At 44.4% G+C, this 15450-nt stretch overlaps 1 protein-coding gene across 4 annotated transcripts in view; it reads left to right on the top strand.

Annotated features, from left to right (window-relative positions):
* Window positions 1-15450, top strand: part of AMOTL1 (angiomotin like 1) — a 145142-nt gene that overhangs the window by 26345 nt on the left and 103347 nt on the right. For all 4 annotated transcript variants that reach the window (XM_090265841.1, XM_090265838.1, XM_090265839.1 and 1 more), the window contains one exon: window positions 8042-8092. In XM_090265841.1, the coding sequence (XP_090121967.1) occupies window positions 8042-8092 (51 nt within the window). The remainder of the gene's footprint in view (window positions 1-8041; window positions 8093-15450) is intronic.

Below are 15450 nucleotides of genomic sequence, written 5' to 3'. Positions count from 1 at the left end.
GGAGGCAGAGGAGAGAAAGGAAGCAGGTGTGGTTTGTCTGCCAATGCTTTTGTAATTTGGTAATGGAATCATCCATCACAGAGTTTTAGAACTGAAAGAGGCCTTAGGGATCACTAGGACAAAGGATGGCTGGAAACTGCTTCTTGTAACCAGTTCCAAGCACTGCCAGGTCCCTCCGCGAGCTCACCCTGCCACACGTTTACAATCTTCGGGGCTTGGCTGGCTTGTAAAAAGGGGAACCAGGTCTGTGCCTGGATCTGCGTAATGGGGAGGCATTGCTCCCGGGTAAGCAATGAGCTTCTTAGTTGATGGAGAAGCTTAGCTCTTGTGGGCAAGAGATCCTGGGATATCCGGCCCCTGCTGAGATAATCAGTCAGTGGTGATGGAGGTGTCCAAGGATGAGTAGGTAGTATTGCCGTGGGTGGGTGAAGCACCGTAACAAGGAATCAATGTGGCTGAAATTTGAAAATCCTTGTGGGCAGCTGGTGGTGGGGTGTTTCTCAGAGGAGTGGGCTGGGGTTCAGGGAAAGGGCTCAGAGGTAGAGTGCCCAAATGGGAACCTGGTGAGAAGTTGAAGTGGAATAAGGAAATCCACACTCAGGAAAAAAGTGGAAGCCCTGCTGTGCCTGACCTAAGTCAGAATTGGGCAAATTACAAAAAAAAAAAAAAAAAAATTGTAATCATTTATTAGGTAGATACATTATACCAGACATTATGCTAAGCCATTTTTTGTATACATATACACAATCTCAATTCATTCTCACAATTTTGTTTTCATGTTATGAATGGAGAAACTGAGCCAGAGGAGGCTGAGGAACTTATGCAAGGTCACCTAGCTGGTCAATGGCAGAGCGGGGATTTAAACCTGGATCTGCCTAACCTCAATCCACCCTCTAATGCTCCCTACTCTGCCTTCTCAATTTCAGGCTCTGGAGGTCCAGTTACAGATTTTTATTGTTGGTTATTTTATCATCACATTAGAAAAGAGAACTAGCTCTGAGCAGGCTTGGAAAATAAATGTGTGGTGGCAATTATCATCCAAGATCCTCCTAGGCCGCCTCAGCTAATGCCCTGCCAAGGCCTTGACCTTCCTGCTCAGAGCATCTCTCCTCCACACCCACACCCCTGCCCCATCTCTCCCAGTACTGGCTTATTCCAGCTCCTCTGTCTCTGAGGCCCAATGTGGGCTAATGAGGTTGACATTTCTCGTGAAGTTTCAGGGAAAGTCCTGGAAGTATCCAGGCCTTGGGGTTTTTTCTTGGCTTCACAGAGTCCTCTGAGAATGGTGTGGTCTGCCAGGGAGGCTCAGTTATCCTGGTGAGTCACAGGCCTTGAGCTGGACCGAATCCACGCGACATCTGCTTTTGTGTTATCCTCAGAGCATCTCAGGCTGCCATGAAGTGGGACAGCCTCCAGGAAACTACCTGGGGAGAGTCCAGGAGGTCTGGGGGTGATGCGAAGTTTCTGGAGGGAAGTCCCTCTGCCACTCCTGCTTCCTGCATTCCTAAAAGTACCCTCAAGGACATGAGCCAGTGGTTTTGCAAACTTACTTTAAAGGCCTGGAAGACATTTTCCAAATGAAATCAAAAGCAGTGCCTGACACACAAAACAGAAGGGAGCCCTTGTTGGGCCAGAGCCCTGTTTCTCATTGTTCGCATCACAAGATAATGCGGCTGCTTCTTCGATTTGCCATCTGCCACATCATAAGTGTGGGGATTGGGGCAGATGGGGAGTCCTCCACAGCCCTTCTCAGTGAATCTGTAAAGCACTTTTATTGTTATAGATGTGCTCACTCAACTGTTTGGGATTCCTGCTGTCATCCATTCTTCCTGGGGGACTCACCCTGCATAAGCTCCTCATTTGGGAGAGGCAGGAAATCTGGGAAACATAACCTGGTAATAGGGGCCAGGTGCATCTGGAAAGTCAGTGGTGCTGTTCCTGTTACTGTTATAAAACCGGGAGGTAGCAGATTTCCCTTCTGGTGCCTCTTAAGGTCAGGGCGAGTTTTAACACATCAGGAAGGAAGGAAGGAACTTTTTCTGAGAGCAGTCTGTATGCCAAGCACTGCCATGGATACTATTTCACGTTATTCAAATCCTCACTGAAATCTTGCCAAGTAGGTATTATCTCCATTTTGCAGATGAGGAAACTGAGTCTTGGAATATGGCAAGATCACTAATTCCAGCTCATCCAGCAAAGGCCAGCAGAGCTCACCAACTCAGGTCTTCATAGCCCAGAGCTACGCTCTGTCCATTTCAGTTCTCTGTCAGTTTCAAAGAGCAACACTACTGGGGCATCTCCACCCTTCTGTGATGTTTGATCCTTTTTGTCTAATTCTTTTGCATAAGGTATGGTAAAAGGACTAGTACAATGGAATCTCTTATCTATGATCTCCGACTGGCATTTGTTTTAAGCAAGTTTCATAGAAGTCTGTTCATTTTACAGAGCGAATCCCAGTCCAGGCAGGTTTAGAGACTTATTGAAGATCAGTGGCAGAATTCAGGCTGGAATCCAGGCCTCTGCTTCTCCCTCCAGCACCTGTACTATGCTGATCGCTAAGATCTTAGCTTCTTGGAAAACTATTTTAATATGAAAGAAGAGAGGCCCCTGTGCAGCCAAGAAGACTCTATTTGCAGTCCCCGGAAGAAGCGATTCCCTGTCAGGTCTCTGTCCAGAATGATAGAATAAAAAATGTGAGATCAGGGTGGTCTCTGCATCTCAGCAGAAACTCACAGTCATCCTATGGATTTCTTTTTTTTAATGGCTTAGTCATAGATTTCAACTGCGGCAGATGCTTTTTCACTTAATCTTAACATAGGTTATTTTGTTTTATTTCACTCAGTAGATCTAACTGAGTGTGAATTGGAAGGGTATGATTTTCCTCTTCAGGGACCTTTTTCTGTGTGTATTTTTGAAATGGCTCTTTATTCTGATTCATGTCCACATACATCTTCCAGAAACTTCTTGGCTCAGCCAGAGTTTATTTTCTTTAATATGATGTTGAGTGAAGAATCTTTTAAATCTTCATCTCTATTCCATAGTTGGTAACAGGAATCCTAAGGTGCTAGATGGATCCAGTTTGTTTGTATATTTCACAAAACACCCTGCTTTCATTAATAACATCTACTGCATTGGTATTTGAATTTTTCAGAGAACATATTTAACAATTTTACTAAAATGAATTTTTGTCTTCCTGTCAGACTTAATATCATATCATCTCTTGGCCTGTACTGTTTCTGCTGAAGAGAGTGATTTTTTTTTTTTCAGGTGAGATATAGTTACCTGTTCTAGAAGTTATCAAGCACTTAAAGCAGTTATCTGAAGCTTGGTTTTTCTTTAAGAAAAATCAAACAACTATGATTTTTTTCCCTTTCATCAAGTCTTATAAAAATGTGGGATTGTGCTAAAAGAAAAGAATATTGAACCCTAAAAGAAGAAGTGTCCTTTTGGCTAATTTAGCCCTGGAGCTAATGCTATGACCAATTAAGTACAAATTTCTTTTGGAGGGAACCTTATGGGTAGACATACATTTGTCCTAGGTGTCTTCTGTTGGCTTGTCCTAAGAGGATGCAGATAAGAGACTGGGTAACAGAAGGTCGTCATGCTGTGCTCAGGCAGCCATGCCCTCTCTTCCCTCCCACGTCAGCCCTGCCCACACTCCCTGGGGAGAGGAGGGCGGGAGGGGGAGCATGGCTACTTTACTTGCCCTGCCGCTAACTGGCAAGGATGTCCAGGACACAGGAGGTTCTCTGAGGAGAAGATGGGCAAAGGGTGACGTCAGGGAGAAGAGGAAGGCAGAGGGAAGGCTCCGCCCACTTCTCTCAGTCTTTCACGGCAAGGTTGTGTACAGATCCTAACGTGTTGCTATGGCATTTGTAAAGGGTACTGATGATATACCTTGGCTGAAAAACCCCCTTCTTCGGCATTGATCCCTTTACTGTCTCTTGGAGGAGAAAACCATATCTGTGTAGGACTCAGCTCCTCCTCTTTTCCACTGACCAAGGAACTGTGATGCCCCTGAGGACCCCACGGCCAAAGCAGCTCAGAAAGGCCAGAGCAGCAGGGTCCTTCTCTGTGGTCTTTCCTCCAAGCAGAGCCTGCAGTTAAGGCAGTGCCTGCCACCTTTGCAGCAGAGGCCAGCAGGGGACGATGGCCCTCCCAGGCTCTGTGGGGCAGGGTCCAGGCCCACAATGCAGTCCCTGCACACTAAGTAGGATATCAGTGATGGGCCATGTACTGAGAATGACTCTTCCACCCCCAAAATCATTTGGGGTATGCCCTTGGCTCTAGATATAAAACTAAGAATTCCTTTGATTCTAGAATCCTAGAATTATATCCAATATTGCTCTATGACCATATTTCATTTACAGAGGAATAAAGCTTCCAATTGAGTTTTCCAGGTAACTGAAGCATAGCCCTTTAAATGCCTAAAATTTGTTCCAAACTTGACTGTTTTCTAATAGTTGATAAGACTTTTTTCCTCTGGTGTTTTATATACTTTCTTGCCCTACTAAACAGAAAATAGTCACACGCCAGCTTATGATTGACGTTGGATCAATTTTTCATTTAGAAGTATATTATCTAATTTGGAATCTGTAATATGATGTCCAACTTTTAAAAAATTCATATACACATTTAAATATACTAAGAAAACTGTACCAGGACACATAAGAAGCTGTAGATGGTGTTTCAGTTTGGGGATGGAAGCCTAGGGTAGGAGGAGAAAGAGAACTTTGACTTTTCAGTTTATTGCCATCTGTACTCAATATTTTTTCTTTTACCTTGGACATATATTATTTGCTTATGTAAAGAAAATTTAGAATTATATGTTATTATAGATTATAACATGTATATACTTTTATATATTATATATATGAACATTAAAGCTAAGGGTTGGGTGCCTAATCTAGATCCCCAAAACCTCTTCAACTTATGGTGTAGCAGGGCAATAGTAAGAGTGGACATTAGACATCACCCCCCTGTGTTACCTGTTTATATGGAAAACCTGAGTCCCAGGAATATTTCTTTCTTGCTACTTTCTCCCCACATGTGCCACTGGCTAATAACTACTACTCTAGAAATAAGAGGAAGGACCGTCTTTCTGTCTACAGGGTCCATGGCAGCAAGAGGCTCACTTTCCTCCTAGGACAGTCAAAAGAGGGACTCAAGCTTGCTATGTGGGGGAGAAAGGAACATATACTGAGCATCCACTGTGTGCCAGGCACTGTGCTTGGTTTGTCTCATACTTTACCTGTGTTGCTTCTCCTGACAATCCAATGAAATAAGTATTATTGTTGGGAAACTGAAATGTCCCTTAATAATCGACAGGGCTGAGATTATAACCTAAGAACTTATGCACTGTCCTTTATAATTCCATGATCCTCCATCAGAACCATTCCTTTATAAGAGGCCTGTTACAGTCAAGTGTGGCTAGGCACTTTGGATATTCCCTGAGGTTCAGCAAGGTCCTCTGTCATGGACTCCCTTATTAAAAGGTGAGCGATTTGAGGGCAGGACCCTGTTATAATCACCTTTGTATCTGCAGTGCCTACCACAGTTCTAGAATCATAGTAAATTCCACATAAGTGTTCATTTTGATTAACAGGAAATATTGTTTGCTTTGTTTCTTCCAATAGAAAGTTGGGATCATGTATTTTAGAAAAATTTTCAAGACCAAATACTGAAACAAGAAAAATCTTTTCTCATTAACCTTTTGTTGATTAGAAAATTTAAATAACTGAAGTTGAAAATAAGCCCAGGGTGCATGCTGATATGCTTCTCCAATTATGTTTATCTGGGTGCTGGCAGAGAGAAGAATTAGGCTTTATCAGGGTTATGGTTTTTCCAAGGAAGTAATATGGAGAGAGAGGGACATGGATTTGAGTATATATTTAAAAGAGAAATGATAATAATAAACCTGGAAACTAAGGTAGATATAGAAGGAAGGAAGGTCATCATCAGGAGAGTAAGGAACGAAAAAAGGTCATGGTAAAAGTAAATTATTGGAGCTGTTAAGGTCAAGGAGACATTGAATTAAGAGAATAAACTGGAAAGGTAGGAAATGGTGGTTGGGGAGTGGAATGCTTGATATTGAGATTTTTGGATAGTGCCACAATGAGAACAGAGAGCTGAGACAGTTGGAGATCAAGGATGGAAGAGAATGTTGAAGAGTTGAGAGACCAGGGTGTAAGAAGAATCCATTAGGTAGGCTTGGAAATAAGAATTTTCATGGGAATTGTATTGGGGAAATTGACAGTGAGTGGGATGCTAATAACGTCAAGGAATGAGGTAGAATAACACAAGGGTTTGTAGTTGACTACAGTAAGCAGGGTAATGTGGGTAATGTTGTCTGTTATTTTCAAGTAGAGCCCGGTTTTGATCACAGTAAGAAATCGAAAGAAATATTTAGATAAGAGGCTGACTATATTGGAAATTTTGCTGGTGATAAACCTGTGGGGACAAATGGAAGAATTCTAGGAGGTGGGAGGGGAGAGTGATGTGTGCAAAATTCACCCAAACACATTCACTTCTTGGAGTTGGGAGCTCAGATGGGTCAGGAGTGGAAAGGTAGGCTAGGCAGCTCAAGAATGGCTGGTCCGCCATGAGCAACGCTGGCTAAAGTGGCTGCTTTCTGCCCTCCAAGGTAATTTGTGAACCCAATGCCAACAGTGGAAAAGCCATAGGTGGTTGGGTGTTAGCAGGATTAGAGCACATTGGCACAGGTCGGGGCAGGGGGACCTCAGGCTGCAGTAACTGGTGATCTGATCATTTTGAGATTATAGAAGACCCCCAAGAGTTTGCTCGTACTGTTGCCTCCAACTGTCAGTCTACAATGACAAGGACACAGAGAGGAAACCATTGTCCATGTTTGCTTCTAACTTCCTCTTAACTTCTTCTGCATCAGTGCGGGCTCTCTCTGGAGCACTTCCCAAAAGCCCAGGGACCTCCAAGGCAGAGTAGTCAGTTAGTCTTGGGGGAAAACACGTAATGCAACATCCTCAGTTTTTCAGGGCACTGACCCAGAGAGGCAGATTCCCACAATCGGACATCCATTACTTCAGGACCTATAACTCCAACTCTCAAACCATAACTTCTGTTTCTTTATTATGTATTCGAAAGAGCTCAACTCTTTATAGAGTAGAAGAAACACTGTTTTGCTCCCCTCAGACAGACCCCATCCAGAAGTTGCTTAACTTCCGAGGCTCTATTTCTCTGCCTGTGAAATGGAGACATTACTTTTCTGGACCCAATTTAGAATTCAGGTACATGAAGGAGGAGGGGGTTGCAGGGTATTTGAAACTCCTCTCCGTTGCTCTAGGAATCTTTCATCTCCCCATGAAAAGCACAGAACAAACCATTTTCCCAATGATCAGAGTAGGGCAGACGCAATGGAAAAGAGCGGGAATCATTTTAGAACTGGGTATCTTCTAATTTTTAATAAATGGTCGAAGGGGGTGAGCTGGGGGTGGGGGTGGCGGTGAGAGAGGACACCCTCCAACCGGGAGTTGGGAGGAAGCGCGCGCGCCGCTGCTGAGCGTGACGGCCGCAGTCGCCTAGCAACAGGCGGCGGGGATGCGCTGGGGGCGCCCGGCCGGTGGGCGCGGAGTCCAGACGCCGCCGCCGCAGCCACCGAGCGCCTTCCGGCCTTCGAGATCCTTCGGGAAACTTTAGGGCTTCTCGGCACTGGGGCGTTGACGCGAAGCTCGGCAGAGGCAGCGATGGGACCCGCGGGCTAAGGGCAGAGGATGAGGTTGCGGCCGGAGCGCTCGGTCCGGGGAGCCGCAGGGTCGTACCCACGGAAAGTTGGCGCGCACCTGCCCGCGCCTGGAAATGCTCGGTCCCCTGGAGCTTCTTCGGCAATTTCTTATCCTCTGTGGATCTAGCATCCGGAACCCCGCGTGGCCCCGGGTTCTCTCGGATTCTGATCGCTGGGAGGGAGAAACCGCGCTTTTCTTAGGCACCTGCGCGGTAACTGATGCTTAATCCATTCGCTCTGAATGGTTGTGGTTCTATTTTTGTTTTGTTTTTCTTCTTCCCCCAGACAGTGACTTTGTGGAAGCCTCACCTGCACCCTACAACCCGGAGGAGTTAGGTAAGTCTGCCCCTTTGCTTGCTTCTGGAATTCCTCTCGAAAACCGCGAGTTTGGGGGGCGCCAAGAGGAAATCAGTGGAAGGGGCGGAGGGAAGGGACTATAGGGGACACTTCCCGGGCTGCGCGTTCCCTCCGAGGTGAGAACTGGCTTTTTCTAGGCGCCTGTGCTCTGGGGTGGCGGGGATAGTGTCACATGCGCCGTGGGCCGGGGGCCAGGTGAGTGGTGCTGCTCTGAGGAGCTCAGCACAGCGAACTCCCGACCTGAGGCCTCTGTAAGCATTCAGGCTCACACTGGCTGGCAGGACGCAGCGGGGCCGTTTGTGTCCAGCCACGTACCTTGCACGAGAAGGACTTCGCGTGGGTAGTCCTTAACCTGAATTTAATGAAGTCGAGGACCAAAAACGGCGATCCAGTAATTAAATTCCAAGACCTGGGAGCTGCATCCCTTCCTGGTTTCTATTCCTCATTTAGCCTGTAGGTGTCTGGAAATAGGACATTTCATCCTCCTATGGCTGTCCTTATAAGACCTGTGGTGGGTGAACCGCGACACTTGTCAAAGACTTCCTTATATGAAAAGAAGACAGTTTGCCTTGTCAGGATCACTCTATTTCTGACCCCCCAGTCTCGCTTAGTGGCTGAATGGTTGTGTTTTCTTTCTGCTTTTTCTTCTTCTCTTCTTTGGCCTCCTCTTCCTTCCTCTGCTTCTTATTCCTTTTTAAAAAATTTTATCTATTACAGTTGTCCCATTTTCCCCCATTGCTCCCCTGTACCCCACCCACCCCTTCTCCCACAGACAATCCCCACCCTGTTGTCTATGTCCATGGGTCATTTATACTAGTTTCTTGACTAGACCCCTTCCCCTTCTTTTCCCCCTTTGCCCCCCTCCCTCCTCCTCCTTCTTTTCTTTTTCTCACTCAGGTTTAGTTTAGCTACTAACAATCTGGGCTGTCAAGCCTGTCCTTGCTGTTCTCTTATCACCAGCTTAAAAAATCTTGCCTTCCTACCATGAATAATGGCTGTTTAAAAATGTTTATCCATAGTACCCTTCTCAGCCTTGGGTACTTTGTTTCTGGTACCCAAGAAACAAAGTACCCAAGGCTGTAATCCTGGGATGTAACTCCTCATCAAGTTTCACACCACCTAAAATAAAATTCCACCTCAGCAAAGACTCTCACTGATTTCTAGGACCCAGGTCTGGGTCGAGGATGGTATTCAGAGGCAGAGAAGAGTACCTTGTTTTATTCCAAAGATGTGTGTCTGACAAATTGTGAGGCAATCACATCTATGTAAATGGAATCACAAATTAAATGCATGAGCCAAGCTAGCTTTTAAAGACACACTGTGGTGAATCCTTTTATGCAGTGAAAGCGACATAAAAACTATAGCTTTGCATAAGGCAATTTAAGAAAGCAAAATCTTAGTGATCTGCTCACATGTGTATAGTTGTGTAGTAATGACACCAGCATTGGAGCTCCACAGTGTGACAGAAGCTATTTGGGCCTTTTAAATTACAGATAAGCATAAGCAGTGGCAGAATTCACATTCCGTGTGCTGAAAAACTTCCTGCCTAACTACTCAATCGTTTGCATTCACAGGATGATTTATGTACTGTACCAGAAGAGCTCGGGTGTTTGACCCTTTTGCATCCCCATCTCTCTCTCTGGGACTGACAGGACTGCTTAACTGGGTCACCAGTAAATAGGGGGAGCCCTTCAAATTAGCTGTAGAGAATAAGAAAACAACCTTTTTTCTCTACAACTTCCTTGTGGGAAAAGTCTAGTGTCTCATGAGGAAATGAGAATGTTATAGGAACCATGGGGATAGGGAATATAAAACACAAGTCTGAGAGTCTGAGACCAGGGTTTAGCCCTCACTCTGCTCTATCTTCATTAGTAGATATGTTAACTAGCCTGTTTTCTCATTGCCCAAAAGCTGGGGTTGTGCCTGGTGACCTCTAAGGTGTTGTCCACTCCTAGCCTCCTCACATGCTATGAGGGGCCTAAAGCCAGAGGATGCCCATAGCTAATGGGTATTGATTATTTACATCCAAGTGCCATGCTGTTTGGGTGCATGATGTCTCCAGAGGGTTATTCTCTCTCTGACAGAGTAGGCCACTGGATGACACTGCATTGTTTCCATGCTATTTAGGTCAGAGAGGGAGATGGCATTTCTCACTTGGAAAGAATCATGATAGGTTTTAGTGCTTTGGTTAGGCACAGCAGGAAAAATGCCTCTTATAGCAGTTGATGAGTTTGTCAAGTAGTCAGCCCTTCTGGAGCACAGGGGAGCACAGATTTGCCCCCTGGCTAGAATATAAGGGTAGAAGTAGAGGTAAGTCATAAGAACTTAGCTTGAATTCTATCACTGCACTCACCTGTGAACTTGGGCAGGTGACCAAATTACTCTCAGCCTCAGTTATCTCATCAATCCACTTAGAGGCTCTCCTGGATGTTGTAACGGTGCATGTAAAGCACCGTGTGTTTATATGCAGGGATTCAAGAAGTATTTGTTACTGTTATTTTATTATTATTATTATTATTGTTATCAATTTGAAAAATATTTATTTCCCATGGATGAAGGATAGAATAGTTCTTATCAATTGTCCCACCTGGTAACCAAAACCATCTTTATTCCTACAGATTTCTCTGCAATATACCTAATTTGCAAAAACTGGTGCTCAGGCATGGTGATCAGGTCAATTGAATTATTTAGTGATTTGTCCCTGGAGCAGCATATGGGTAGTTTTCCATTTGAGGTCTTTGGTGACAGTCCTGCTACTTTCTTGTGGCATAATCAGTAGTCTGTTTCACCTCCAAATTTTACATATCAGTCTCCAAATGAACTATAACTAGCTCCTTGCAGAACTAATTCTCAGTGTTGTAGCAAGATTATATAATGAAATTCAGTTACCAAAGAAGGGGTTTGGGTGTTTTTTTTTTGTGTGTGTGTGTGTGTGTGTGTTTTTTTTAAACAGTAGTAGAGGAAAGGAGTGTATCCCTGGATGAATGCCATATTAAAGGCTGCGTGTGATGGAAAGTCCAGAAATATACTCTCCATCCTATGGCAGTTCCTTTTCTAAGGAGGCAAAGTCTACACCTCTTCAAAGCCTTTGTAGTCCCATCCATAGATAGAAGTGATCACACCTAAGAGATAAGAGAGAATGCATGGAGAGTTGGGGTGAACCCAGGTATGACCATGTCTGCCACTGTCTAATAACCTTGATCAACTCCCCACTACTTAGAGGACTGGTTTGGCATAGGACAACCTCCACTATCTGCATTACCCCCACTCGCGATAACCATCTGCTTATATTGAACTATAGGGAAGTCCTCTAAATTCAGATCTGTTCCCTTTGTCTGCGTACCTTTCGTCCCCCTTCTCCCTTCCTCCAATGGCTGGCTCCTACTTTCCCTTGACACTAAGTCCAGGGGTCATGTCCTGCTAGTGATCCTCAAGCCTACACATTAGAATTGGGGGAGCTATTAAAAGTCCTGAGACAAGGTCGTAATTCTGACTGATGTATTAGAATCCTTGGAGTATAGACCCAACCATCAATGTTTTATCAGCATGTGTGTGTGTGTTTGTGTGTTTTAACTTATCTCTCAAATGATTCCAATGTGCAGCTGGAGTTGTGAGCTACTACCCTTGATTGTGGCCTCCTCATTCTTCTTGATCAATCTAGCAACCAAGACAGTACTCAATACACGTAAATCTTCAATAAATGCTTGTATTACAAGTGACTGAGAGAGTCATCCTGGATACTTTGTCTTTTTATAGTTATAAATCTCTAAGATTGGCTTCTCTGCTTGTCGCGATGATGTCTTGGGGACTGAATCCTTTCACCTGTGTCCTATCTCTCTCCCTCCTTTGTTCATTTCTTCGGCTTATCCACTTTATTTTCCATTATTCCTAAAAATTGAAGTGTTAAAGCCATTTTTAGTGATTAAGAGCATGTGGGTTTGATTTTTGCTCCACCACGTATTTGCTTTACAACCATAGGCCTGTCTGTCCCTTAATCCCTGCCTCTGTTTCCTAACCTGTAACATCATGTGCCGACTATTTTCGAGTACTCTTCTAGCCCCATTCGCCCCCCTCAGCACACTGCTTCGTGCCCTGGAAAATTTACCTTTTGGAATGGGTTATCTGGCTTCTAGTTGGATTTGGCCAGTGAGAGGCACTGGCAGGATAGGGAGGGTGGGAAGAAAGATGTCTCCCCTTTAGGCTGTAGGATGAGATGGCTGTATTATTCTAGCCACAACTCTCTAGAGCAATGCTGTCTTACAGCATCAATTCTTGGTGGGTTGAGAACCTCTGACTTAGGGAAAGTAGCAGTTCCCCACTGTGCCTAACCCCAGGGGCTTCTTCATCACTTGTTTTCCCTTAACCCTACCCATCACATTTTTGTCAATAGCTCTTCCATCAGACTTCTGGGCATACCATCCATTCTTTGATAAGACCCTGACTGATACAATGAGGATGATAACAGTACCAGCCTCAGAGCTTGGTTGTGAGGAGTAAATGCATTCTAGGAGGAATGCTCAAAAGAAATAGCCGTCATTAAACATTTACTATATTTTCATGTCCCTCGGCAAGTGCTCTGACACCTTCAGCCATGGTCAAAACCTTCTGGGAGATTTAATTTTTAACATATAAGTTTAAAAATGTCACCATTCATTTCCTCTTCCCCACGACATGTTGGGAAGATGTATCAAGACTCAAGAGTTATGAAAAACCTGTTTCAAGTCAATATATCCTGTATCCAAAGTTTCTTAACTCCCATTACATGGGAATGAATAAGGAGAAGGGTCCAAGCCTTAATATTCACCTACTTGATGCCGGGCACATAACATGCATAAATAGTCTACTCAGCTTCCCAGCCTGGGCTTTAAATCATGTCTGCCACATTAGTACCCCAAAATATAATGATTTCTGAGCATGTGCTTGCCCGTATTACCAAGAAATCAAGTCTTTCTCTAAGGCTATCCCCCAATTTTGTATCCAGGCATACTCAGGGGTGCTTGTTTGCATCCACAGTCAGGTCTGGCTACTCTATAGTCTTTCGCCAGGGGAGCTGGAATTCAGATACAGCTTACTGATGCTAGTGGACACTGTGATATCTGCTCCAAGTCCTCTCTTCTTCAGAAACCAGTGACCACATGTCTCCGGCCATCCCTGCTGCCGCCCTTGCTCACACCAGAACTCAGAGGTTTGGCATTTGCTTGCTGGAAGTCTGACTGGTTTCCTGTTGCCTTACTCTCTGTTGGCCTCAGGCATGAGGACACTACTCTCTTCTATTCTCTTTCAGCCTCAGAATGGAGCCAGGTCCCTCTAATTCCTACATTAACCTAGCCCCACTGAGAGTCTGGGATCCGGTTGGCTACATGGCGGCTCTGAGCCAGCCTCCAAAGAGCCAGGGCCATGCGCCTGGGTCCACCCCAGATCTCACTGCCCTTGGAAGCCTATTTCTCATGCCTTCCTCCTCCTGCAGCCCAGAGCATGGCTTCCGAGAGGGAGGGAGTTTTCATCCTGGTTTAATTTTTCTCAGGATGATTGACAGTGGAAAATTCAATTCTCTTCACAGGAAACCTCACCCAACTGCAGGGGTGTGGTCTGACCTGGCTGCAACAAAACATTCACAGGATTGTTGACCATTGTTATAGTTCCCTAAATCTGGGCAACTCAGTGTCTTCCATTGTTGATCTTGTTGGGTATACTGCTCATTTCATCCTCAGAACAACTCAGTGAAGCAGAAGAAATTATTTGCACTTTCCAGAGGAGGAAATGGGCTCAGAGAAGTTGAATAATCTTTCCGATGTCACACATCTAGTTAGAGGGAAAGTTTAGATTCAAAATATAATCTCTGGCTCCAGAGCCAATCTCAGTTTCCTGGGGAGGAGAACAGATAAATTGCCCTCCTCCCCGGGAGCTTTGGTTGTGGGTTAAATAAAATAACATGTGAAAGTAACTAGCACAGAGCCTGGCAGTATAGTATGTGGCTGTTCAGTACATTCTTGTTGAATAGATGAATGGTAGGTACTCAAAGATATGTATTTTTATTAGACCATCATATAGTGATCAATATGTTCGAAAGGAATTTTCTTTAATGGGATTTGAAGCAACAACCAGAAGAACTTCTTTCAGCTTCCTTTACTCACTTCCTGCTTTCCCTGCTCTGTATTACAGTGTAAGGTACCTGGGGACAGGAAACCTCTCATGGTTTCTGATGGAACAGATGCTATTTCTAAAGGAATATAAGCCTTTGCAGCAGCATAATTTGGGGCATCGATGGAAGCCTAGAGAGAGATTTGAATGCATAACTAAGGGCAGGTGAACTCAGGCTCAGGTGTAAAATTCATCACCACTCCCCAGATGTTTGTTGATACTACACATTGCCCAGGAGGTGGAGTTTTATTTCAGGGAGAGACTGGAGTAGGAAAGGGAAAGTGACAATAAATTCGGAGACATAAACACTTATCTATATTGCCAAAAAAAAACAAAACAAGAAACATAAGGAATACACACACACACACACACACACACACACGAAAATGGAATGGGCATTATCCTTGCCAAAGAGATGTTTTTACTAGAAATATATAATACTGTTTCCAGTTATTCCTGAACATTAAACATAATCATGACTACATAGGAATGATGGTATTTCATCACTTGTTACGGACTCCTGGAGTCTAAAGAGTATTAAGTAACCAGCTCAATCTTCTCAAGAGTACTATGAATTTGGTTCCTGCACAAAATTCTTACTGCATGATCATTCTGGAATATGTCCTATTCGTTTTTGTTTCTCTCAAATTACTTTTGCTCAGGGTGGGCACACTAAAATGACTTGCTATCATTTGTTTCTCTCTCCCTCTCTCCCTGTTACCCTTTCCTCTTTTCTCCCCTCTTCTCTCCCACTTCTCTTTCCCCACCCCATTTCTGCCTCTGTTTCCCCACATCGGTCTCCCGCCCCTTTCTTCTCTAGCCCCCTCCTTCCTTTCCCATCCTAGGTTGGAACAGTGCTTGCCTTCCTGGGGCTCTCTGCCAGCAAATGGAACATGTCAGATTATGAAAAAGGATTTTAAAAGAGAATACTTTTTGGCAAAATGGGGAAACAGATGTTCAGGGTGGTTTTGCTGCCTCTAGCCTGTCTGCGGCCTGCTGAAATGCACTTTTTTACTGGATTGCTAGATACAGACACTCCTCATCAGGGCACACATGTGTGGTTATTTTCATGTCAAATACGTACATATATGTGTCGCTACTTAATTCTCTTCTCCCTGTAACCTTTGTACCCCCAAATGCAGAGTTGGCAAGATTTATTTTTAACGTCTTCTCAGAAGGTTTTTAAAAGACTACTG

This window comes from Furipterus horrens, unplaced genomic scaffold, assembly GCF_987537825.1.
Source record: "Furipterus horrens unplaced genomic scaffold, mFurHor1.1.pri manual_scaffold_2, whole genome shotgun sequence".
Taxonomy (NCBI): domain Eukaryota; kingdom Metazoa; phylum Chordata; class Mammalia; order Chiroptera; family Furipteridae; genus Furipterus; species Furipterus horrens.
The sequence above is the reverse complement of the archived record's forward strand: the minus strand, read 5'-3'. Positions and strand labels throughout refer to the sequence as shown.